Source organism: Salvelinus fontinalis, chromosome 4 (assembly GCF_029448725.1).
Source record: "Salvelinus fontinalis isolate EN_2023a chromosome 4, ASM2944872v1, whole genome shotgun sequence".
Lineage (NCBI taxonomy): Eukaryota > Metazoa > Chordata > Actinopteri > Salmoniformes > Salmonidae > Salvelinus > Salvelinus fontinalis.
In genome coordinates this window covers 36,202,067-36,228,411 of record NC_074668.1, presented here as the reverse complement: position 1 = coordinate 36,228,411, position 26,345 = coordinate 36,202,067, and the positions used below count along the sequence as shown (strand labels likewise).

General features: G+C 45.1%; 1 protein-coding gene across 2 annotated transcripts in view; it reads left to right on the top strand.

Annotated features, from left to right (window-relative positions):
* Positions 1-26,345, top strand: part of LOC129853650 (coronin-1C-A) — a 68,651-nt gene that overhangs the window by 30,286 nt on the left and 12,020 nt on the right. For both annotated transcript variants that reach the window (XM_055919927.1, XM_055919928.1), the window contains exons 2-3: positions 8,718-8,917; positions 24,279-24,401. In XM_055919927.1, coding sequence (XP_055775902.1) covers positions 8,718-8,917; positions 24,279-24,401 — 323 coding nt within the window. The remainder of the gene's footprint in view (positions 1-8,717; positions 8,918-24,278; positions 24,402-26,345) is intronic.

Here is a 26,345-nt window from a genome sequence, read left to right as displayed (position 1 = left end):
TTGTCAAGCCCAGCTGATTTGTATGGGTCCAGGTTTTCTAGCTCTTTCAGAACATCTGCTATCTGGATATGGGTAAAGGAGAAGCTGGGGAGGCTTGGGCGAGTAGCAGCGGGGGGGGGGGGGGGGGCGGGGCTGTTGGCCAAGGTTGGAGTCGCCAGGTGGAAGGCATGGCCAGCCATTGAGAAATGTTTGTTGAAGTTTTCGATTATCACGGACTTATCAGTGGTGACCGTGTTATCTAGCCTCAGTGCAGTGGGCAGCTGGGAGGAGGTGCTCTTGTTTTCCATGGACTTTACAGTATCCCAGAACTTTTTGGAGTTAGAGCTACAGGATGCAAATTTCTGCTTGAAAAAGCTGGCCTTTGCTTTCCTGACTGACTGCGTGTATTGGTTCCTGACTTCCCTGAACAGTTGCATATCGCAGGGGCTCTTCGATGCTATTGCAGTTCGCCACAGGATGTTTTTGTGCTGGTCGAGGGCAGTCAGGTCTGGAGTGAACCAAGGGCTATATCTGTTCTTGGTTCTGCATTTTTTGAACGGAGCATGCTTATCTAATATGGTGAGGAAGTAACTTTTAAAGAATGACCAGGCATCCTCGACTGACGGGATGAGGTCAATATCCTTCCAGGGTACCCGGGCCAGGTCGATTAGAAAGGCCTGCTCGCAGAAGTGTTTTAGGGAGCGTTTGACAGTGATGAGGGGTGGTCGTTTGACCGTGGACCCGTGGCGGATACAGGCAATGAGGCAGTGATCGCTGAGATCTTGATTGAAGACAGCAGAGGTGTATTTGGAGGGCAAGTTGGTCAGGATAATGTCTATTAGGGTGCCCATGTTTACGGATTTAGGGTTGTACCTGGTGGGTTCCTTGAAGATGTGTGTGAGATTGAGGGCATCAAGCTTAGATTGTAGGACTGCCGGGGTGTTAAGCATATCCCAGTTTAGGTCACTTACCTTGGCTGCTTACTGCATTCGCGTAACAGGCGGGCTCCTCGTGAGGCAGGTGGTTAGAGCGTTGGACTAGTTAACCGTAAGGTTGCAAGATTGAATCCCATAGCTGACAAGGTAAAAATCTGTCGTTTTTCCCCTGAACAAGGCAGTTAACCCACCGTTCCTAGGCCGTCATTGAAAATAAGAATGTGTTCTTAACTGACTTGCCTAGTTAAATAAAGGTGTAAAAAAAATCGGCTAAATCGGCGTCCAAAAATACCGATTTCCGATTGTTATGAAAACTTGGAATCGGCCCTAATTAATCGGTCGACCTCTAGTTGGTTATGACTCTGTGGACTAGGGATTGGACAAGAGGAAATGGTGGTTGATTTGTTAATGTATACACTGTTGGTTGCCCTACTGCCAAGATTCTTCCCTCTTTTAGCTCCAGCATGGGGGGCATACGTGAGCTGTGTGCCTGTAGCATATTGAGGCTGGTGATGGGAGGTTAAGTCTAACCTAACCTACACCATGATCTGGGCTTGTATTCCACACGGGTTATTATCAGTAGAGTAGTGTTGCATATCTGCCTGTGTCAGTGTGCCACTCCCATCCACATAAATAACTTCCTGCCTGACAGACACACCACCACCACATGCCCTTCTTTGCAAGTGAATTAGAATGGGTAGTAAAGTGTGTGAATTGTAGATAGCCTGGTGTGGCCAGGCAGTCTTGCATCATATCAGCAGATCAGAGCTAGAATACACAGATCTGAAGTTCAGGGAGGTCAGTTAAGTGAGACTCTAACTCCGAAGGCTATTAAACTAAAACTACAAAGATGTAGCCGTTACAGATGTCCCGGAGAAGTGATTTGGCTCTATCGTGTAGGACCTAGTGTCTCCTCCCTTACCTGGTTGCCTCAGCAACACTGTATTTGATCTGTTGAAGTTAAGTCAGTGTTTAGTTGCCAAATCGGGTCTAGAGGTGATTTTAAATTGATGAATGTCAACATCTAATCAGCAACCAGGAGAACAGACCCACACTGCAGTATCACACCTGTCTGCAAGCAGTGGGTTTTGTTTTCTTTGCAGTCAATGATGGAGTGATGGCAGCATTCACTTTTCTGTTTCAAAAGGAACTGTAGGCTTAGTTAAACTAAGACAACATGGCCCATTTTGCCTGGTAATAGGTTATCGTCACGCTTTTGGAGGCTGCTGCTTATTGGGAGCTCAGATTTGACTTTTGAAAAGGTGTTTTTTCCAAAGCTCCCTCATCTGCTAACATATTTAATTACTGGGTGAGAATTTCAGCTGAACCAGCTACATGAATGAGAATGTTGCCAATTTGTTACACAAATGCTTATTTTATGCTCATTGCACATTTACACTGAACAAAAAATATAAACGCAACAATTTCAAAGTTTTGAATGAGTAACAGTTCATATAAGGAATTCCGTCAATAGAAATTCATTAATTAGGTCCTCATCTATGGATTTCTCAGGGGTGCAGAAACTGGGGAGCCAGGCCCAGCCAATCAGAATGAGTTTTTCCCCACAAAAGGGCTTTAATACTGACAGAAATACTCCTTAGCTCACCCTTTTTGTGCCTATGAAAAATGTCTGGTATCTTTTATTTCAGCTCATGAAACATGGGACCAACACTTCACATGTTGAGTTTCATATTTTTGTTCAGTATATAAAACAGACTAGACAGCTAGGTACATAAGTCTGTGGCTAAAAAGCTGCCAGCGGTACCTGGTACCGCAATTAGTGATGGGCTTTCCTAGTCTTCGGTGAGCCTCCGTTGCGGCTCATTAGGCTCCCAAATGGCTCCTCGTTCAAAATGCTTAAAATCAATCTAGAACCAAGGAAAATGTGCTAATCTCCAATGTAAAGCCCCAAAAGGGGTCTTCCATTATATCAGATCGTGAAATCCACATTCAAATACATTTTTACATGGATAAATGAATAGATCGCTCTGAGTGTGGAGCAGAATGACGCACTCTCCCCACTATTGATTTCTGCAATGAGAATTCACCCTCTTTAGATTTGTTTTTATTTATTTGGAGGTAATTTGTTATTTTGAGCCACAAAACACTAGTAGCTGTATGTATGTGATTCAGTTCCCAACGTTCACCGAAAAGATCCGTTCAAAAATAACTTTATTCACGAACAAGCCTAATTACTGAGTTTCTACCAGCATGTTACATGTGCAACCAGAAAAAAAATAACTCTAGACCACCTTTACTCCACATGCAGTAACGTGTGCAAATCTCACGCTACATTTAACATATCTGACCATAGATCTATCCTCCTGATTTCGGCTTACAAGCAAAAACCAAAGCAGGGAATACCAGTGACTCGCTTACTACGGAAGTAGTTAGATGACGTAGATGCTAAGCTACAAGTCTGTTTTGCTAGCACAGACTGGAATATGTTCTGGGATTCATCTGATGGCATTGAGGAGTATACCACCTCCAGTCAACAGCTTCATCATTAAGTGCTTTGATGACGATTACAGGCAACATCGCACTGAGGTAGAGGGTAAAGCTGCCGCTTTCAAGGAGCGTGACACTAATCCGGACACTTATAATAAATCCCGCTATGACCTCCGACGAACCATCAAACAGGCGAAGCGTCAATACAGGACTAAGATTGAACCGTACTACACTGGCTCTGATGCTCGTCGGATGTGACAGGGCTTGCAAACTATTACGGATTACAAAGGGAAGCCCAGCCGCGTCACAACCAATGACATGAGCCTACCAGATGAGCTAAATAACTTCTATGTGCGCTTCGAGGCAAGCAACACTGACGCAAGCATGAGAGCACCAGCTGTTACGAATGACTGTGGGAACACACTCTCCATAGCTGATGTAAGACCTTTTAAACAGGTAACCATTCACAAGGCCGCAGGGCAAGGCGGATTATCAGGATGCGTACTCGGAGCATGCGCTGACCAACTGACAAGTGTCTTCACTGACATTTTCAACCTCTCCCTGACCGAGTCTGTAATACCAACATGTTTCAAGCAAACCACCATAGTCCCAGTGCCCAAGAATGCCAAGGTAACCTGCCTAAATGACTACCAACCCGTAGCAATTAACTCTACACTCACTCGTCCCGTAGCACTACACTCTACATATGCCCTCTACTACCTTGACTGACCCGTACCCCTGTACATTGACTTGATACCGGTATCCCCTGTGTATAGCCTTGTTATTGTTATTTTGTGTTACTTTTACTTTTTTTTTTTTTTAGCAAATATTTCCTCACTCTGCACTGTTCGTTAACGGCTTGTAAAGTAAGCATTTCACGGTAATGTCGACACCTGTTGTATTCGGAGCATGTGACAATTTTCTTTGATCACTAACCACAGTGCTGCTCGTGACAAACTAAGCATTAATTTTCCACAATCATGTTCATTGATACTCCGTAGGGTCAGCTTGCTTGTACATTTGGGTGTTGAAACATAAATGGTATTATTACAAAGGCTAAGTTCTCCTCTATTACAGTAAAATGTCTTAATGTGTTTCTGTGTCCGTACGACCAATTTTATGTCAGCTCAAACGCAAATATCGAGTTGAAACTGCTTGTTGTCCGTGTGGGGGGGAAAAGCAATATTTTGTCTCTGTTGTTGAGTGGCAGGAGGAGGGTCTTGGTGTGGGTCTGGTCTCCTGGTTGCTGACTAGATTAATCCATCGTCATTCATCAATTTAAATCACCTCTACATGCAGAACTCCTTCCACTCAGCGACAGCCTGATGTTCTCCTGTAGAATTCTCTGATACAGAGCTGAATTAATTGTTCCTTTTATTCAGGCAAGTCATCCAGATCCTGAGGCAGCATAGCGTCCCCAAACCATCACACTTCCTCCACAGCGATCCCAATTGAGATGTTGTGGCATAACTTGAAACGAGAAGTTCATGCTTGAAAACCCACATGTTGCTAAGTGAGAACAGTTCTGCATACAAGAGTGGGCCAGAATTGCTCCACAGCAATGTGAGATTGAGCAACAACTACAGGAAGTATTTGGTTGCTGTCGTTGCAGCTAAAGGTGGTGCAACCAGTTATTGAGCGTAAAGTAGGGCTGGGCGATATGACCAAAATATCATATGGTATTTTTCAAATTTATGATGGTATTTGATGTTTATTTGATGTTTTTGATTAATAAAAGTTCTACATTTTCTTTGAGTAGTGCGTGACCCTATTCTAAAATTTTTTCAATGGGTCTTTATCCATTTGGAATGTTTTATACTGTTCAATTCAACTTCAACCTAAAATAATTTCCTGCGTTTCCATTAATTTCTGCATTTTCTGCGCTCATTTGAGATAATTTCCACACTGCCACGATTTGGGCAAAAATACTATGCCTTTAACCAAATGTTGCAATTGTGATTTCGATCAAAACACTTGGGTGAGCTTTTGGAATCATGGAAATAGAATGTTTATTATAATGCTATATTTAGAATATAAATAATAGTGGGCACTTTGAATACAGTGTTTGACATGACAATGAATGAAAATGCCATGGATGAGTTATTGTGACAGGGTAGGATCCAAAGTGATGTTCAGGGTTTACATTTTTTTTTTTTTTTACCTTTATTTAACCAGGTAGGCTAGTTGAGAGCAAGTTCTCATTTACAACTGCGACCTGGCCAAGATAAAGCAAAGCAGTTCGACACATACAACAACATAGAGTAACACATGGAATAAACAAACGTACAGTCAATAATACAATAGACAAAGTCTATATACAGTGTGTGCAAATGAGGTAGGATAAGAGAGGTAAGGCAATAAATAGGCCATGGTGGCGAAGTAAATACAATATAGCAATTAAACACTGGAATGATGAATGTGCAAGTAGAGAGAAATACAGTATGGGGATGAGGTAGCTGGATGGGCTATTTACAGGTGGGCTATGTACAGTTGCAGTGATCTGTGAGCTGCTCTGACAGCTGGTGCTTAAAGCTGGTGAGGGAGATAAGTGTTTCCAGCTCCAGTGATTTTTGCAGTTCGTTCCAGTCATTGGCAGCAGAGAATTGGAAGGAAAGGCAGTCAAAGCAGGAGTTGGCTTTGGGGGTGACCAGTGAAATGTACCTGCTGGAGCGCGTGCTACGGGTGTTGATATGGTAACCAGTGAGCTGAGATAAGGTGGGGCTTTACCTAGCGGAGACTTGTAGATGACCTGGAGCCAGTGGGTTTGGCGACACGTATGAAGCAAGGCCCAGCCAACGAGAGAGTACAGGTCGCAGTGGTGGGTAGTATATAGGGCTTTGGTGACAAAACGGATGGCACCGTGATAGACTGCATCCAATTTGTTGAGTAGAGTGTTGGAAGCTATTTTGTAAATGACATAGGCGAGGATTGATAGGATGGTCAGTTTTACGAGGGTATGTTTGGCAGCATAAGTGAAGGATGCTTTGTTGAGAAGTAGGAGGTTTATTCTAGATTTAAATTTGGATTGGAGATGCTTAATGTGAGTCTGGAAGTAGAGTTTACTGTCTAACCAGACACCTAGGTATTTGTAGTTGTCCACATATTCTAAGTCAGAACCGTAAAGAGTAGTGAGGCTGGACGGGCGGGCAGGTGCGGGCAGCGATCGGTTGAAGAGCATGCATTTAGTTTTACTTGCATTTAAGAGCAGTTGGAGGCCACGGAAGGAGAGTTGTATAGCATTGAAGCTCGTCTGGAGGTTAGTTAACAGTGTCTTAGGGGACCTTATAATCTTTGGCTACATTAAGTATTTATTCATATAGCCAACATATTCATGCTTTGTCTATTCCTCTTTGATTTAGAAGATACTGTTGCACAAACGATTTGCTGATTTAAGCCTCCACCAGTACTGGTATCAGGCTGTATTAGCTAGCTACGTTTGCTCTGACTCAGTACTTTTATTAGCTAGTATAGCTAGCCAGCTAACTAGTGATTAGCATTAGTGGCTAACACGATTTAGCTTAACTTGCTAAGAAAATACAAACTAGCTGTTTGCAAATGTAAGAAACACAAACTAATATTGTAATTATAGAACACTTGTGTATTTATATTTAGATCACAGTGGGAACAACATCGTTGTCATCAGCATTGTTGTATGTGCTGTATTGACCATGCAGACTGAACGACAGTGTCTTGTGGTCAAGCAACAACAAATGTGCTTCTTGAGTGACGGGGTGGGTCTAGGTCTGTGGAAAGCGGCATGGAGAGATAGCGCGGAGAGGGATGACTGAGTAAACTATAAAAATGGATGTTACACACAGCTTATCACATATAACAAACCAAACATTCAAATACCGTTATAGAAGGCAAGGTGAAAACCCAAACCAGTTCGTGCATAAATACCGGTGTATAGTAAAATATGGTATATCGCCCAGCCCTAGTGTAAGGGGCAATTACTTTTTCACACACGGATATTGGGTGTTGGTCAACTTTGTTCATGAAATAAAATACATGTTATTTGTAAACTCATTCCCTTTATCTAATATTAGGTTTTGGTTGAAGATCTGATAACATTCAGTATCAAAAATGGAGAATCAGAAAGGGGGCAAACCCTTTTTTTCACGGCACTGTATCTGAGAGGTTGAAGATGCCCTTTAATCACTGTCAAGCCAAGACTTATCTCTTGGTTTTATTAGACTGTGATTACACTTTAACCTGTGTGGTTAAAGTTTACAGAAGGGGTGAAGGAGACGAGACCAAAAATACGTACACGTAAAAATGGAAAAGGAAAGAAAATTGTTCTTGCTATAGACATTTGGAACATCGCGCTAAAACATGGAATTTGAATTTATCGCCCAGCCCTACTCTCAGCGCTCTGCAAGTTTATCCTAATTATCTGGTTCCTCCTTGCCAGTGTATGAGGAAGTACACAAGAGCCAATGTAGGCGTAGTTCTTGTATTTCTGGTGGTGGATCAAAGGAATGATACAGTTATGCTCATTGCTCAACTCTAACTTTCCCACGCTGGCTCGTGTCTGCTGAATGTCAGCCTGGTCGTATGACAGAGGAATGGGGAAGGAGTGTTAGTCTGATCTGCCACATGGTTCCTCTGTCTGTACTGTAATGCTGCTGGAGAACATTACATTCGTTTCTGTCCCAAATTGCACCCTTTTCTCTATATAGTGCACTACTTTTGACCAGGGCCCACGGAGAATAGTAATCATGGGGGTGGGATCAATACGGTTACTTATCGGGATATCATTTTTTTACTTTATCGTGTCTCGTTTTTTTACTTTATCGTGTCTCGTTTTGACTATCACAATATTATTTATGCGCTAGTTGGCTGTACCTGCACCAAAAGTCCAGTATTTTTCCTTCATAGCTTGTTCTCCATCTTCTTTTGAAATAGGGAGTCATTTTGTTTTCAGCACTTTTATTTATTTATTTCCATAACTGATCAAAACTTGTTTTTTATGGCTCCTCTTTGTCCATCTGCAGTATATGAGTAATATGTTTGGAACATGGAATCTTAATACAGTTACAGTATAGAATCGCAATACATATTGTATCGGCACCTAAGTATCGTGATGATATCATATCTGGAGGTCCCTGGCAATTGCCATCCCTAGAGATTAGGGTGCAGTATTGGATGCATATGAGGCTGAGCCTCATATCTGGGAGGGGAATGGGGCTCAGAGTAACCAGGGGAAAGAATTTCCATTTCATGTGATTAGATTTTATAGGCCTAGATTCTTATCCTAAAATAATTTGCTTGGTTTTGTCTTTTATATCCTTGACTGTGACCACTGAAACTAAACCCCAACTTTCTCTCTACCCCCCCCTTCCGTCCACTGCCCAGATATGTTCAGGCGAGTCGTGCGAGCGAGCAAATTCCGTCATGTCTTCGGCCAGGCGCTGAAGAATGACCAGTGCTACGACGACATCAGAGTGTCGAGGGTCACATGGGACAGCTCGTTCTGCGCCGTCAACCCCAAGTTTGTCGCCATCATCATAGAGGCCAGCGGAGGCGGGGCCTTCCTGGTCCTCCCTCTTCACAAGGTGAGTCTGGGATTATTGACTATAAACACTGCATTGTGTGGATCTGTCAGTGGGTTTCACAAGGAAACTTATGTCAAGCGACAGAGGGTTTCTACATTCATATTGTAACGGACGTCTAAGTCGTTCTCCTCCTCGGACGAGGTGGAGCAAGGATCGGACCAAAATGCAGCGGGTGATGAATTTATTTAGACAAGACGAAACACAAAGTACACTTGAATAAATTATAAAATAACAAAAACGACGTAGACCGACCTGAACATGAGAACTTACATAAAACGAAGAACGCACGAACAGGAACAGAATAGACAAACGAAACAGTCCCGTGTGGTACAAACACTGACACGGAAGACAATCACCCACAAACAAACAGTGAGAACAGCCTACCTTAATATGGTTCTCAATCAGAGGAAACGTCAGACACCTGCCCCTGATTGAGAACCATAAGGCTAATTAACCATGAACCTAAACAAGAAACAAATAACATAGACTGCCCACCCCAACTCACGCCCTGATCTTACTAAACAAATACAAAAACAACAGAAAACAGGTCAGGAACGTGACACATATGGGCATGTGCACTTGCTGCCTGAACAGATTTGGACTATGGCCTAGTTTGACCTATCCTCACTGTCTGTGGCTTTGAAACATACTTCAACCCTGCTCCATCCCACACACTTTGGCCTGGGCCAGGCTTTCAACGCTCCCTGGGTTTCAACACGCCCTGTCTGCCGGGAACATCCAGGCATGTCACACACAGCACAATTTACTGCTGACATAGACACTCACACACCCAGGGGAAATCACACATTGGCCACCTACAAATTCCAACCGTGCAGTTTAAAAACACAACTTTTTGTGTGCGGTCATATTTTCCTTAATCATTCATGAGGAAGAAGTAGCAGCATCACGGAGGCATGTTTCAGGCTGTGGTTGAGGACGGGGGGATTTCTAGCTGCGTGACTGTGGTCTCTGGTGGCCTGGCTGAGTGGGTGAGATGAAGATTTTGACAGGGTGGGTTGCTAAGCAGTGCAGGCAGCAGTACCTGCTTGTGGTGGTCAGCGGAGAGAGACTGCAGACTGACTGGCCCAGATGTGGGAGACTGACACTTTGGTACAAAACTCTATATTCTGGGGAAGATCCTATAGAGACATTTCTGTGTTTACAAACATTGCCGCACGAGGGGGATGCGTGCAAGTTGGTGGCAGAACACAGGGGAGTTCTTGTAGAACGCCAGCAAAAAACAGCCTCTGTACATGTTGCTTATGAGTGCGTTTCCAACTACTTTTGGATTTTAAGGTGCGTATGAATGTCCTGCTTAATATAATGTTTGTCATCGTAAACCAACTGCATTATACTTGTGGGGCGGCAGGTTGCCTAGTGGTTAGAGCGTTGGACTAGTAACCGAAAGGTTGCAAGATCGAATCCCCAAGCTGACAAGGTAAAAATCTGTCGTTCTGCCCCTGAACAAGGCAGTTAACCCACTGTTCCTAGGCTGTCATTGAAAATAAGAATTTGTTCTTAACTGACTTGCCTAGTTAAATAAAAAAATATACACTTCACCCAGTCAAATGGCTCTTTGGCTAGCTTTTGCTACAGCCTATGTCAGTGAGCGTTAGCATTCTAGCTAACAACTGCTGCAGCCATCATTTATTTTGCAAAGATCACAAGCAAATTATAATCTTAGACTGTTCAAGCAAGAATCAGAGCTTCATTGTAAGCGTATGAGACCCCAAAAAGTGATTTTTGTTTAGGAGTAATAACGTAAATCTAGTCTATGTTGAATGGGCAGAGATGGCTTTCTTACTGCAGCCAAGAGTCGTGCGTGACGTAACTGTGTCGTGTACTGGAAAGGGGTCTATTAGTGCTGTCTTTGTATCAACTCATTCTCTTAATATTGACAAGTCTTCTTTTCACCTCTTCTACATTTTGAACAGAAAGAAGCTCCTGTCAGCCCAGAGGCAGTTCAGCTTTAATGACGGGACTCTAAATGACCCAGTCTTAAAAGATTCACAGTTCATTCTCATATCTCATTTATCGTCTTTGCTCAGGGAGGGACAAACCAGTACCGTAGGATGCTGTAGCAGCTATCATCCACCTTTATTCCTCTTTTTGCCTGTTGGCTTTCGTCTACGTCCTCCGTGACGTGTCGTTAAAGTGGCGATGATGTAAGAGGATCATATTACTTAAGGGGTGTTAGGGTATTTTCAGAGGAAAGCATCCAAACTGGCGTCAGATATTTGATACAAGCAGGATGAGGAGGAGATGACGTCTGAGACATGGACACAATATGAATGCATACATGGGGACCAAGGAGGACAGGGCGGGGAGTGTTACAGTGCCTTTGGAAGCTAGGGTACTCCACATGGACACCAAAGGCCATCCAGACAAGCTTTTGCTTTCAGCTTTGCCCTTTTGTAGCAGCAAGGTGGTTTTCCAGTGAAAATGTCTGTTTTGCATACAGTAAATAAACATTTGCATTTCAGATTTTGTTACAGGGAGAACAATGTTAGTGTCTGTACCACTGGGATGATTGTCAGCTCTCCCTGAGTTGAGGGTTGGGAAACCTCACATAGGCTGGCTCTCTCATTTATCATAGCGTTGTGTACAACACAAACTGAACCAAAGGCCTCTGGGGACGGAACCTCCTTGTGCTGCTCACCTCCATATAAGGGTCCTTGAAGAGCTCAGACCACTTAGGTCAGACACTCGTTGAACCCAACGGGGGGGGGGGGGGGGGGGGGCACTCTGGTCTGGAATGTCCCGCAGTAACCCCATTAGGTGTTATTACATTGTCATTAGTGTTTAGTATATGTCTGGCTGCACCAGACATACACGCACACACACAAACATGCGCGCAAACACACTGCTTGGTGGTGTTACTATTTTTCTGGTCCAGCAGTGCCCCAGTGTCAGCCAGCCAACCAGGGCTTGATATACCCTGTGTGACATACAGTAAGTGATTTATGTGTCTGTCTGTCTGATGTTAACAGGTCTGTGAGCAAGGCAGTGGGCCTTGTCATCTGACTCTGGCTTTGACACAGCTTTACAATACAGCTTCTGCCTGCCTGTCCCACTCCCAGGTCCCAGATCTGCTTCTGATTCTCTGACTTCTGACAGATGATTCTGCTGTGGGCTTGTCTCTGACTTTGTACAGTAAGTGTGTGTTGGCAGAACATCGTCTGCTTTGACTGGTGGATTAAAAGTGGACGGAGAGCGTGATGGCTTTATGCACAGATTAAAGGGTAATTTCCTCAGGCTATGAGTAAAAAAATAACTCTTGTTTTCAGATCTGCCTAGATACTGGCTGGCAGTGTAACTGGTGTGAAATGGCTAGCTAGTTAGCGGTGCGCGCTAGTATCGTTTTAATCGGTAACGTCACTCGCTCTTAGACCTCGAAGTAGTTGTTTACCTTGCTCTGCAAGGGCAGCATCTTTTGTGCAGCGATAGGTAACGATGCTTCGTGGGAGGCAGTTTGATGTGTTGAGGGTCCCTGGTTCGAGCCCAGGTTGGGGCGAGGAGAGGGACGGAAGTAACACTGTTACAGCTGCATGGAATAATCTCCTTGGAATCGTGTGGGAGATTTTCTTTTAATGTCCTATCAACAGGCCATGCTCTGAAACTCTAAGTAAGAAGAGTTAATATTGTTTCAAATTGCCATTTTGTGTTTTGAAATATTTGGCTTGTGGCGTTTGTTTCCAAAATATGTCAAAATGAAACGGGACAGTAATCTTTTAGAGAAAGGACGGATCCATCTGGCTGCTATCTCCATATAAGCTTAGAGAACACGAATCTCTATGGCAGTGTGGAAAATATTACTCTGCCAACAGAGAAGTTAGACTGCATTAATATAAACACTGCAGTTTCAGGGTTGTAAATGGCTGTTGGACTGGGACTCAACCCCTACACACCATGATGTTCAGAGGTAGCCTGTAACCTCTCAGCCTCATTGCAGGGTTCAGATCAATGTGTCTACGTGTATCTGTCCGACACACACACTGTTTTCTCTGCTCTTTTGCTGGGTCACACACCTACTCACACTATAGCCCATGTGACAATGCATCTGTCTGGCTGGCCCATCTGCCCGTGCTGTGCTGTTCCCAGTCTGTGTGGGCAGCCAGCTGCTCCGGGCCTTTGTCCCAGGCCTACTCCCAGCCAGGCCCATTCGGCCTGCTGGAGTGGGGGGGATCCAACCCCCAGAATATGACCCTTCTGATATGCACTTTGTGGCGCTTATCTTCATATGTTCTACCTCCCCATCCACATCCAGTATTGTTGGTGATAAGTCAGAAGAACCACAGCAACCCTCCAAATAACTTTAGGTTTGAGCTTTGACTAATGGGCTTTTAGATTCACACCCAATACTTTCCTGGCACTTTGCCTATTGTCTTAAGTGTGAGTGTGCTCGGACACGTTGGCTTGAGCTTGTGGAGCGATGCTGTGTGTGAGGCCCGACGGTGATGGGTCTTGAGCTTGTGGAGCGATGCTGTGTGTGAGGCCCGACGGTGATGGGTCTTGAGCTTGTGGAGCGATGCTGTGTGTGAGGCCCGACGGTGATGGGTCTTGAGCTTGTGGAGCGATGCTGTGTGTGAGGCCCGACGGTGATGGGTCTTGAGCTTGTGGAGCGATGCTGTGTGTGAGGCCCGACGGTGATGGGTCTTGAGCTTGTGGAGCGATGCTGTGTGTGAGGCCCGACGGTGATGGGTCTTGGCCTGTGACTTGGGCTGGGGCCTGTGCTATTGGTCAGTCTAGCGCAGGGATGGGCTGGGTCTGCCGTCTGTGTTTCTCTGTCTCGTGGTTCTGTGTGTAGGAGGGGGATTCTGTGGCAGGCCAGGTTGACTTAGCACCTCATTGTTGCTGCCTGTCTCTTTGGCTGCATTGTGTCCTGTCAGGACAGATGGGGGACGTGTCTGACTAAACGCATGTGGTCTTCAAGCCTCATGCTTTCAATCTCCTCCTTTCTGTCTCTGCGCCTGACGCTCTGTCATTTATTCCCTCATTTCCATATGGAGGAAGCAGTGGGAGACTGAATGCTGTAGGAACTGTGCAGCGGGACATTCCTGCTTATTCCTCTCAATCTGCCGGGCCCTACTCTGGAGGAGAGGGGATATATCTCAATGAACCACACGTTCTGATTTATATTCCCAAGCCTTGGAATCCCTCATTTTGATTCAGTCAAGCAGGAACTTGTTGAATTCTTCTTGGTGACTGGCTATTTTCCATGTACAGTGTCCTTGTGTTAAAAGACAGTTATTCAGACGTATTGAGGCAATAGGTTTAATCTGTCCATTCTGGTGATCTTTTGGGCTAAAACTACAATATGGGCACTCCTTTGTATATGGGCTCATGTTCTAAACCAGTGGTTCAAACACTCATATTTGACCATGTTCTGTTTGGACCAATCATCAATCGTTTAGCATCAGAAATCCCTGGGTGTGTGGACTGTGCTCGCACAAATAAGTACTTTTTCACACACACACACACACACACACACACACACACACACACACACACACACACACACACACACCCTTAGTCTTACACATGCAAAGGGTGGTATTATAAGGGTCTTCCCCCCACTGCTCAATCTTTATTCCAGGATCCCTATTCTGCAACTGCTGTCACCACTGCTGCCGCTGTCCTGCTGACTGCAGATTTGACCATATATGGCCATTCACTGCTCCCCGCATGACGGCCTACCAGGACCATTTCCTCTCTGCCTTTCCATTGGCTGCTAGCATTGCCAGTTCTCTGTGATTTCAGGGATAGGCTGGTGAGGTGAGAGGGACCTAGATGAGAGATTCTTGAATCAAGTGGTGTCTCATTGCCATGTTCTGTTGGTTAGTAGGGACTATTAGTGTCATTGGTTTTCTAATCTAAGGTTTAGGACTATGCTTGCTTGTTACAAATTTGTATTATTAGTAAGAGTTTCCGAATTGGATGACAGTTAAAAACATATATTTTTTCGAGCTCCCAGTTTTCTTTAACGCACTGAAATGGGAAGTCGGAGATTTCAGAGTTCCCAGTTGTTTTGAACATGGCATTAGTCTCAGCGGAGAGAGGGTGAGAGCAGCAGAGGGTCCGTCTCTCACGGTCCATGCTCTCTCCTTTCCTCCGGTGAGACAGACCAGAGCGAGGGGACAGTCTTCCACCTTATGGTGAAACTCAAGTAGCATCTGCCTCGGGCACAAATTCACATTGTTCCTTTGACCAGATACTTTGACAAAATACTCCTCGATCTTAAAATAGGCAGAACAAGCTGCTAATATTAAAAACACAGGGCTATCGATACACTTGGTTACTCATAACACGCTTCTCTACTTGCAATGAATATTTTGTAGTAGTGTTGAATAAAAACAGTGACCGTGCTGAATTAAACGTGGACATGAACTCACTCATAAAAACAGCTCTTAGCTGTATTCTTTGAGTCTTTCTCTGGTCATGGGTTTAAAAGTTAAGAAATCTCACGTCGGCTAGTATCAACATTTGCTGTGGCCGGGGTCGTGGAAACTGTAGGTAGGCACGGTGATTTGAGCTATCCGATTGGCCAGTGCAGTAGGCGCTCTCGATTTAGCCACACATCTCCCGGTCCGCCGTGTAGGCAGATTTGGTCTTTTCAGACAACTGTAATGGTTCAAAATGGGAACACTTTGTTTGCCTACCCGGTGCACAGGACTTCTGAATCAAGTGCACCTAGCAGCGGTACCGCCAACAGCGGTAGGTGATCAACTAGGAATGCCTTAAAGATCGCAATCGACCGGTTGGTGACCACTGCTGTAAATATTTTTGTTAGTGGGCTTTGTAAGAATGGTGGGCCCAGGAGTCGTTCCTCTTTTGATCTCTATGACAAACACTTTCCATGAGCAATAGATGTCCAGTTTCTGTCTCTCGCTCCCTCTCTCTGTGTACCTGCAGGCTCTCTCCCAACCTGACTGGGACTGGGCAACCACATGTTGGTCTTGGCTCCTACCCTGCCGTCACTCATGCCTGGCCAGCTGTCCTCTGCTTTACCCCTCCATTACTGTGTTAAAGCTGGAGCAGACTTCCAGCCATTTAGTCAGAGCAGAGAGAGGGCCCAACTGTGGTGTCCAGCCTGACTGTACTGTACCCTCCCCTCTGTGCTGCAGTAAATCATGGAGACCAGCCCGGGGTCTGACTGGTCTGCAGGCTGTAGACTCAGCTGTGCTTTCAAGGCCATAAACTCACAAAGGGAAGTGGAAAAGTAAAAATATCCATGGTGCTCTGAGGGAAGCATTGCTCTAGGAGGGCTTTTACACGCGTCACATGTTCTGCTTGTAAGGATGCGCTTGTGCGTGACGCCTCTCTTTGATTTAGTTATTGAAAGTGTTATTTTTGGTGTCATTGTCCATAAAAAATGTGTATCTTGTTATGAGGTTCAAGCACATTTTGTGCAGCTTCACTTGTTGCTACGCAACAGGTCTGCTTGCTTGACACACGTTTTCTCACAGGATATTATAGAGCACAGAGCCTAGTCCAGGTCCCTGGGTGTTCTGGTCATTAACATCAAAACACGTGTAGACCGTTAGGGACTGAGATTAGTCTTGAATGCTTAATTCAATCTAGCCTAGGCTTTATTTGATGGGTTGCCTCAATTTCGCATCAAGATTGACTGCGCTATTCAGCCCTGTTCTACTCATGTCGGTGTTTTGCTCAACAGGCTGTCAAATATCTCCACTCCCACATCGTCTACATGAAGCACACTCCTTCCCTGTCTCCTGTCTCTCCCACCGGGCTGGTTGCCATGGAGATGATGATCAGCGGTCTTGGCTAACCGTTCCTTGCTCTGCGGGTTTGGTCTATTTCAGGAGAAACTCTGTGTTCCTTGTGTCGTGGAAGTGTTATGTGATGTCACTTTAACAGGCAGGCATGTAAAGGGGCTGTTCACTGTGTTCCTAAATGTAGGGATTCTTACAACTCTGCCTGGTCTCTAGCTTAGAGCACTATTCTCTCTATCAGCGCCTATCCACTCACCTTAACTTCAACTTTGGCAAGTGCTCACCTTGCACCTTCCTCTCCGGACTGTTTCCAGTTGCACATAGTTGCTGTGGTTACTGGATGACATGGGGGTAAATATTATGACAGTGTAACAAGATTCAGGGCTGGCTGTGTCTTTGATACTGTACCTGCCAAGGTAGGTTGCCACAGGCCAGTCCTCCTTACTGCTCCTTATTATCTCAGTGATAATGTAGTGTAGTTACCTGTTAACCTGAATTTAGCAGTGGTGGGAAAAGTATCCAATTGTCATAGTTGAGTAAAAGTAAAGATACCGTAATAGAAAAGGACTCAAGTAAAAGTGAGTCACCCAGTAAAATACTGCTTGAGTAAAAGTATTTGGTTTTAAATGTACTTAAGTGTAAATAGTTTCAAAATCATTATATTAAGCAAACCAGACGCCACCATTTTTCTTTTGTATTTACGGATAGCCAGGGGCACGCTCTCACCCTCAGACACAATTTTCAGATCAAGCATGTGTTTAGTGAGTCCGCCAGATCAGACGCAGTAGGGATGACCAGGGATGTTCTCTTGATACATGTGTAAATCGGACAATTTTCCTGTCCTGCTAAGCAATCAAAATGTAGCGAGTACTTTTGGGTGTCAGAGGAAAATGTATGGAGTAAAAAGTATATAAATAGTGAAGTAGATGCCTAAAACCAACTACTTGAGTAGTACTTAGAATTTAGGAGGTTGATTTTGTTGACTGTAAGCCTGTTTTTCATTATGCGTTGAACAGTCGTGGTGTTAAGAGTAAGAGAGCCCACGTGTATGTGTTGTGCTCTTATCAAAAAAGGCAGCATGGTGGTGCCCGTACCTGCCTTAGAAATGTTGAAACATTTTTGGCTGTGATCTGTTGATTGACAGTTCTTTCCTAACCATCCGTGACCTCCCCGTTATCCAGCCTTATGTAGATAATCACAACGCTATCAAATAATATTTATTCAGGCTTGAAGCGAGATCCTCATGTACTTCCCTCGGACCGTGGAATTCCTTATTGTGTATAGCAGACACAAACAAGATTAACACCCCTGGTCCCTCTCGCTCTCATTAGTCACAGCCATACCAGAGCTGCCTGTGGCTGAGGTGTGGAATGTCTGGAATGACAGGCTCTCAGGCCCGCTGGACGGCACTGTCGGCAGCCCTGTGAACCCGGGGGGTTTAACAGGCCTACAAGCAATCCTGTGAACCTGGGGACGGTAACAGGCCTGCAAGCAACCCTGTGAACTGTGGTGGTAACAGGCCTACTGCAGTCCTAGAGCAAGTTTGGCCCGGCTAACTCGCACTCCAGTACACTCACAGATACCGAACACACAGGGCTGCCATCACTGCTGCTGGGCTCAATGTCCTCTCTTCACAAGCCAACCATGTAGATGATTATGTTGGTTGGGTGAGAGCCTGTACTGTACTGCTGTGTTTTTTTTGGTAAAGAGCAACAAAAGAGTGTTGACAAAAGTGTATAATTTGAACACGGGTGTGAGATGTCTAACAGCCAGAGTTTATATGTGAATTGTTCTGAGGAATATGAGTCTGGAGTAGAGTGGTGATGTTCTCCCCAGACCCTGTGCACATGGCACCCTATCCCATATCTAGGGCCCATAGGGCTCTGGCCAAAACAAGTAGTGCACTATAGGGAATAGGGTGCCATTTGGGGCACAGCCTTAATCTCTCTGGGGTCTGTGGACCCGGCAGGCAACTGGAGGACACAACATGACTATTTCAAGCAGGAAATACCAGTGAGCCAGCCAGGCACTTATTGGATACTACTGTATAATATAGCAGTGTTTGGTCATTCACAGTCAGCACATATAGGCCAATCTACTGCACACACCCAGGTCATAGTCTGCCATCTCCATACCTTTGTTCCTGTAAATAAACAATCAGATCTACTGGCAGCTGCAGGGCTCCCTTTCAAAAATGAGACCTTGGTCTCAATGGGGTTCCGGGCTAAAATAAAGGTCAAATAAACTACTGGAAACCTGCAGCTCAACATGAATGACCCATTAGGCTGTTTACTTCCTGCATCTACATTATATTGTCTACCTGGGCAAGGCCTAAGCAGGAAAGAAGAAATGGATGTACTGAGCAGTGTCCTTGTATAGGCCTAGCCTATATCCCTCTGTCACTCCTGGTCCTCTGCTGATAGAGGTTTAGACAGCCCCTTCCCCTCACACACCCCAGCAGCCTACGTCCCTCCACACTGGAGTTCGGACTTTTGTTGCTGCACATCCTGCTGCTTACAGCCCCCCCCCCCCCAACAAGGGTAGTTTGAGAACCACTTTCAGGCCACTGCTGCAATATGAGCCACTTTGCTTGGAACCATGCCAACCTTTCTCTGATTCCACAACCGACTCCCTCCCTGCTCTGCTTGTCTTCCTTCCTCTCTGGCTAAGTATTCAGAGAAGCGTATCCCTGACATGCTGACCACACCGCCCGCGTTGCACAATAAATGTACACGTTATTCAATAATTCCATCCAAACTGCCCACGCGTGTCAACGAGAGTCTGCTTGATGCGCCTAGTCCCGCCTCTCACCTCCTTGTTGGTTTTTAGGCGCATATACCCACGTGGGTGATTTGAAAGATGAACGGAGGTCCTAAAGTTGGTTGCCAACTGCCATATGAAGCCCAAAGAAGGAGAGATTACTAGAAACTGACTCGGTTTACCTTTTTATCTGTGGATTAATTGTCAGAGTAGGGAACACACGATTTTGTGACTCAATGGGTCAAAATTTGATGAAGATCCAGAAAAAAATGACCTTGTACATTTGATATAATAACAACCAAATGTTTATCCCAGGACAAATTAGCTAGCATCAGCAGGTTTCATGTTTCGACCTGTCCCCAAATGTTTTGATATAGTTCGTTTTGATATTTCAACCTGCGTGTACTGACTCTGGACGCGTGTTTCCCGGTCTAGTCAGCATGTTACTCACAGGCCCAGAACAGGTGCTTAGTATTCTGATGTTGTATTTCCGGGAGTGTTCTCTGGGCGAGGCGAGGCATGGAGGTCTTGTCATTTTAGACACACGTATGGCAAACTCCCGTAGACTGGACTTTGGTCGCTGAGCTTGGAGTTTGAGTATGTGTCATAGCCCAACTCTGTCAGTCAGGTGAGGTTGTGAGGGACTCTGAGCTGTAGGGAGGACTGTCCGTCATCTATGGACTAGGTGATTTGTCCCCATTATGTCCATCTCTGGCACTCCCAACATAAATTCCCTTTCTCCAAATTAGTGGTTGAACTACTGTGACACACTGACCACTTGTAATCACGTTTTAACCTAATAGGCTCATATGGTTCCTTTATTTGAGAAACCTTAATAATGCCTGTGACTAACGGAGTTAATATATATTTATTTATATAGGCAAGTTTAACAAAACTACCCACTGTCATATAATCTAGTCCTTGCCAAATCGGACAGTGAGTCAGTCATGTTGCTTAGTAATATCAACAACAGGACTGTATTGGGACATGTGAGCAGCAGAGTTGAACTGGCCAGTCCTTTGTTTTCCTCAGTGGCACAGTAGGCAGGGAAAGGATGGTGGAGTCTTCCGACAACATACTGACTCATATCCTGGTATGGAATGGCTGTCTGAGTCCTAGTGGCCTGTCTACTGCCTGCTATTACACAAGCGTTTAGACATAGGGCCTAGACCGCCCACTCATTGTTTGTAACCTCTCTGTGTCTACTTCCGCCTCTAGTACAGCTCCATGAGGACAGAGCTTCTTCATACTTGAATCTGTTTGTTTTGACTTCACACTCTTAACTTATCTGAATGGTCATTCTAAACATTCGTCTTGACTTTTGACGTTAAACTAAAGGCTCTATTATATAACTAAAAACAGGGCCTGTAAGAATTGTCTAATGTCTACAGAGAACTGGAAAGCTCCTCTCTTCCCGTGAATATGTAGCGCTTATATTTAGCCCCTCTGAAATCATTGTTGTCATGGTGCTAGAATGGCTGTGGGCAGTGAGTGATATTCATGAGGCAATCCATTGTACTTTAAATAGGGCTGCAGTCATTACAGCAGGGCTCTCTCTGCCTGTGACATCATCTGACTGTCAGGCCCTATGGTGGTCCAGCTGGGGATTCTACAAACGGGAGCAAAGAAAAGGGCGTGTCAGTCTCCCAAATCCAACCCTAACCTCCACAGCATTTTCAGAGCTCACGCTACTCAGACTTCACACTGTGGCGAGCACCGGATCCTCTAATCACTTGGGGTCAGAGGTCAAGATAGAACCCGCCCTCCCAGGCTAGGCTGATGTAGTCAGTCAGCTGGGTGGCCAGGAAAGCCTTCCGTTTGTCTGGCTCCTTTTGTTGTGTGTGTTGTATGACAGCTGGTTGTTTCTGGTCATCTAGCCTGTTGTATAAGGGTGTTTATATAAGGGCTCAGATTCAAGGTTATCTCAGGGTTTCCTTTTAAAGAGCAGAAACGAAGCATCTGCTGGCATGTCTATGAGGACGTTATTACCAACAACGTGCCTTCATTTTAGGGCTGTTCCCAACTAAAAATAAATATTGTTCAACCGAGAGTCGTCCTGTTCTTTAGACCAATCGATTTGTCGAAATGTTTAAACATTTGTCCATATACAGTGCTCCCGGAAAGTATTCAGACCCCTTGACTTTCTCCACATTTTTATGTTACAGCCTTATTCTAAAATGTATTACTTTTTTTTTTTTAGTCCTCATCAATTTACTCACTTCCCCATAATGACAAAGCAAAAACAGGTTTTTAGAAATCTTACCAAATGTATTAAAAATAAAAAGGAACTTATCATGAGATCAGGTGCATCCTGTTTCCATTGATCATCCTTGATGTTTCTACAACTTGATTAGAGTCCACCTGTGGTAAATTCAATTGATGGACATGATTTGGAAAGACACACACCTGTCTATATAAGGTCCCACAGTTGACAGGGCAGGAATTGTCTGTAGAGCTTTGAGACAGGATTGTGTCAGGGCACAGATCTGGGGAAGGGTACTAAAAAATGTATGCAGCATTGAAGGTCCTCAAGAACACAGTGGCCTCTATCATTCTTAAATGGAAGTATGGAATTACCAAGACTCACAGCCCAGACTTGAACCCGATCGAAAATCTCAGGAGAGACCTGAAAATAGCTGTGCAGGGATGCTCCCCATCCAACCTGACAGAGCTTGAGAGGATCTGCGGAGAAGAATGGGAGAAACTCCCCAAATGTAGGTGTGCCATAATATTGTAATGTCACACCCAAGAAGACTCGAGGCTGTAATCGCTGCCAAAGGTGCTTCAACAAAGTACTGAGTCAAGGGTCTGAATACTAAAGACAGGTTTTTGTTTTGTCATTATGGGGTATTGTGTGTAGATTGAGGGGGGACAATTTAATCAATCTTAGATTAAGGCTGTAACGTAACAGTGGAATAAGTCAAGGGGTCTGAATACTTTCCGAGTGCACTATAGACACACACCCTAAGTGTTTCAATAAAATTAACTACATATGCACTGAGCCTGTCTGATGCTTTATGCACACTGTTTGTTTGATTTAAACAATTAATACACACAAATGAATCAAGAATGACCCCGATGGCCACACTGTTAAAAAGAAAAAAAGACAGTGAGTGCCTTTGACTGGTGCATGTTGTCTCGCTCTCCTCCCTACTGCAGCAAAAAGGCACCAGAGAAAAGCAAGTGTTTATTGCGCTGTACGTGCTGAAGCAGCATCATCAATTTGGCGATTTTAGTTTCTTTCATATTTCTGAAAAGTTGTTACCGAAATCCCTCATTTGTTTACGAAAAACACGACCTATTCCCTCAACCCTTGCTCTCTTTGTGAAACATGTAAACATTGCATGCATGTGACCAATAGGCTATAGGTCAGGCCATATCATAATCACATCAATAAATTGGTTATAACAAACAATGAACACGGTAATGTCGACCGCAAATGGATGCGGAGGATGTGGAAAAAAACTTGAAACGGGGGAAATGTTTGTTGGTTTCTCAGGCGGGAAAGTGGAAGTCAGATCTGTGGGAGACATTTGACTTAGTTGTATAAATGACTGAAGATTAATAAAAAGGAGGGTATATGAGCAAGTGTTGTGTGTATTATGTGCCAAACAATTGCTGTTAGATTACAATCTTTTTTTCTGACCATTTGGAACAATGCAAACAACACTAAATAAATAAATGCACCAGAGTCGTGCCTCAATTTTCTAATACAATTAGGCTAAGGGCTTTTTCCTTGTTTCTGCTGCTGCCTACGCCACATTGTTCTTAATCCCAATAGGCTGGTTAACTTTGCTAGTATGCACATAGCGACATAGGTAAAGGTGCTAATTCTAGGGCTCGCTAAAGTTTTTTTTTCAGAACCGTGGACAGCGACCGTGAGAATCACTACATATTGGCACCTAAGTATCGTATCATGAGGTCCCTGGCAGTGCTCAGCCCTAGTCAAGATGTCTGGTTTGTACCTGATGGAGCGCCGCTTCTTTTGGTTGGAGGGGTATTCCTGTTCTCCTCGCCTCAGTCACTGGCCTCCTTCACACAGCAACACAGTCACAGGGCTATGCATGGTTTCTTCACATCCGCGCCATCTCTCATTCTCCCTCTTTTGTGGAGGTTGAGAATTCAGTCCCCCATGCCCCCCCCCCCCCCCCCCCCCCCCCTTTTCAGGCTACGCCACAGTTGTATTTGTCTAACATTGATTCTGCCCAAGGTTTGAATGATGGGGAAACTCATTTTCTAAGAGGGAGAATGTGAATGTTGTTTCTCTCTGTTTCTCTCTCTTTCTCTTTCTCTCTCTCTCTCTTTCTCTCTCTCTTTCTCTCTCTCTTTCTCTCTCTCTTTCTCTCTCTCTTTCTCTCTCTCTTTCTCTCTCTCTTTCTCTCTCTCTCTTTCTCTCTCTCTTTCTCTCTCTCTTTCTCTCTCTCTTTCTCTCTCTCTTTCTCTCTCTCTTTCTCTCTCTCTTTCTCTCTCTCTTTCTCTCTCTCTTTCTCTCTCTCTCTCTCTCTGCTCTCTCCTTTCTCTCCTCTCTTTCTCTCTCTCTGTCTCTCTCTCTTTCTCTCTCTCTTTCTCTCTCTCTCTCTTCTCCTCTGTTCTCTCTCTCTTTCTCTCTGTCTATCTCCTCTGTTCTCTCTCTCTTTCTCTCTCTCTTTCTCTCTCTCTTTCTCTCTCTTTCTCTCTCTGTGTCTGTCTCTCTCTGTGTGATTGGAGTGCCAATTGGTTTGTACATAGTCTCTGATTGGTCACTCTAACCCTGTGATTTCATGGTTCCAGTTCAGCTGAGATCAGGTTGTTTCCTCAGATCCCCGTGGATCATACACCTCAGTGTTTCTGGTGTTTTAATCTCATGTCTCTGTGTGTGTTCTCCACAGTCGGGCCGCATTGACAAGGCCTACCCCACAGTGTGTGGTCACACGGGCCCTGTACTGGACATCGACTGGTGCCCCCACAATGACCAGGTCATCGCCAGCGGCTCGGAGGACTGCACGGTCATGGTAAGGTTTACAGTCACACGCCTCAGCAGAGACTGTCCTTCTCAGTGGAGTAGTACAATAATGTTTGTTTACACTTTACCTGCATATGTACAGTGTATACACCGACTCCAACTGACAGAGGACCAGTTTTGATTGTGAAAGGCCAGACACTGACAGCGTAGGGATGGGTGCAGAATTAGACGGTGATAGGGTAGCGAAGGGTACGTGCAGGTAGGGCTTGCACTCTAGTCTGGATTAGATTAGACCCAGAGAGATGTGGGGAATGATTTAGCCTTTTTATAGGGCTGAGGTCACTAACTTGTTTGAGGCTGGTGCTATACTATATGTCCTTATTTGGGCTGTGAATGGCAGTGATCAGAGTGTGTGCTATGTTCTTAGGTATGCTTCTATCACTTCCCCACCTGTAGGCATTGGCTTCCCCATGCAACTCTCTGAACGGCGTTCCAAGTGTATTTACAGAAGTTGAACCGTCAAAGGTTCCTCTTCAGAACATTTGCGGCTAGAAAGGCACTCTGAATAGGTTCTCTAAAAGTAATGTTGACTTTAGATTAAGTGCTGTGATGAACTGTGTTTCTGAGATTTCTGTATCCATAGTAACCTTTTGCAGCGAGAGTAGGAGCTCTGCTAGTGTAGCAGTGCAGCGGTGTGACTACTGTCTGTCTACTGCTGTCAGGGTTCGTAGAGATAATGATTTTAAACTTTAGTCTTCATTTCCGTAGGCACATTTTCTGATTCTGCAATGTTTACCATATTTGAGTAGTCTCTCCTGGCTGTATTCTCACTAGGAAGTAAGCTACTCACTATGTACATAAAAGGTAACTGAATTAAATGACTATCACTCACTTTTGTCGCACTCACTTTTGTCGTCATGAAGTACTTTGAGATGCTAGTTCAGGACCATTATCTCCTCCACCTTACCCATCTCCCTCAACATCAACAAAACAAAGGAGCTGATCGTGGACTACAGGCGACAACACGGAGAGAGAGGGCACATCCACATCCACGGGGCCGCAGTGGAGCGGGTCACAAGCCTCAAGTTCGTCGCCGTGCACATCACTGGACCTGAAATGGTCCCTTCACAGAGACGGTGTGGTGAAGAAGGTGCAACGGCACCCCTTCATCCTCAGAAGGCCAAAGAAATTTGTCTTGGCCCCTAAGACCCTCACGAACTTCAACAGATGCATCATTGAGAACATCCTATGGGTTGTATCACCATCTGGTACGGCACCGTCCGCAACCGCAGGGCTCTCCAGAGGGTGGTACGGTCAGCCCAACGCATCATCAGGGGCACACTCCCTGCCCTCCAGGACATCTACAGCACCAGTGTCACAGGAAGGCCAAGAAGATCATTAAGGACCTCAGCCACCCGAGCCACGGCCTGTTCACCCGCTACCATTCTAGAACGATGATACTGTACATCAAAACTGGGACCAAGAGACTGAGAAACAGCTTCTATTTCCAAGCCATCAGACTGTTAGTCACCACTAGCCGGCCTCCGCCCAGTACCCTGCCCTGAACCTTAGTCACTGTTCTAGCTGCCTACCGCCCAGTACCCTGCCCTGAACCTTAGTCACTGTTCTAGCTGCCTACCGCCCAGTACCCTGCCCTGAACCTTAGTCACTGTTCTAGCTGCCTACGACCCGGTACCCTGCCCTGAACCTTAGTCACTGTTCTAGCTGCCTACGACCCGGTACCCTGCCCTGAACCTTAGTCACTGTTCTAGCTGCCTACGACCCGGTACCCTGCCCTGAACCTTAGTCACTGTTCTAGCTGCCTACGACCCGGTACCCTGCCCTGAACCTTAGTCACTGTTCTAGCTGCCTACCACCCAGTACCCTGCCCTGAACCTTAGTCACTGTTCTAGCTGCCTACCGCCCAGTACCCTGCCCTGAACCTTAGTCACTGTTCTAGCTGCCTACCGCCCAGTACCCTGCCCTGAACCTT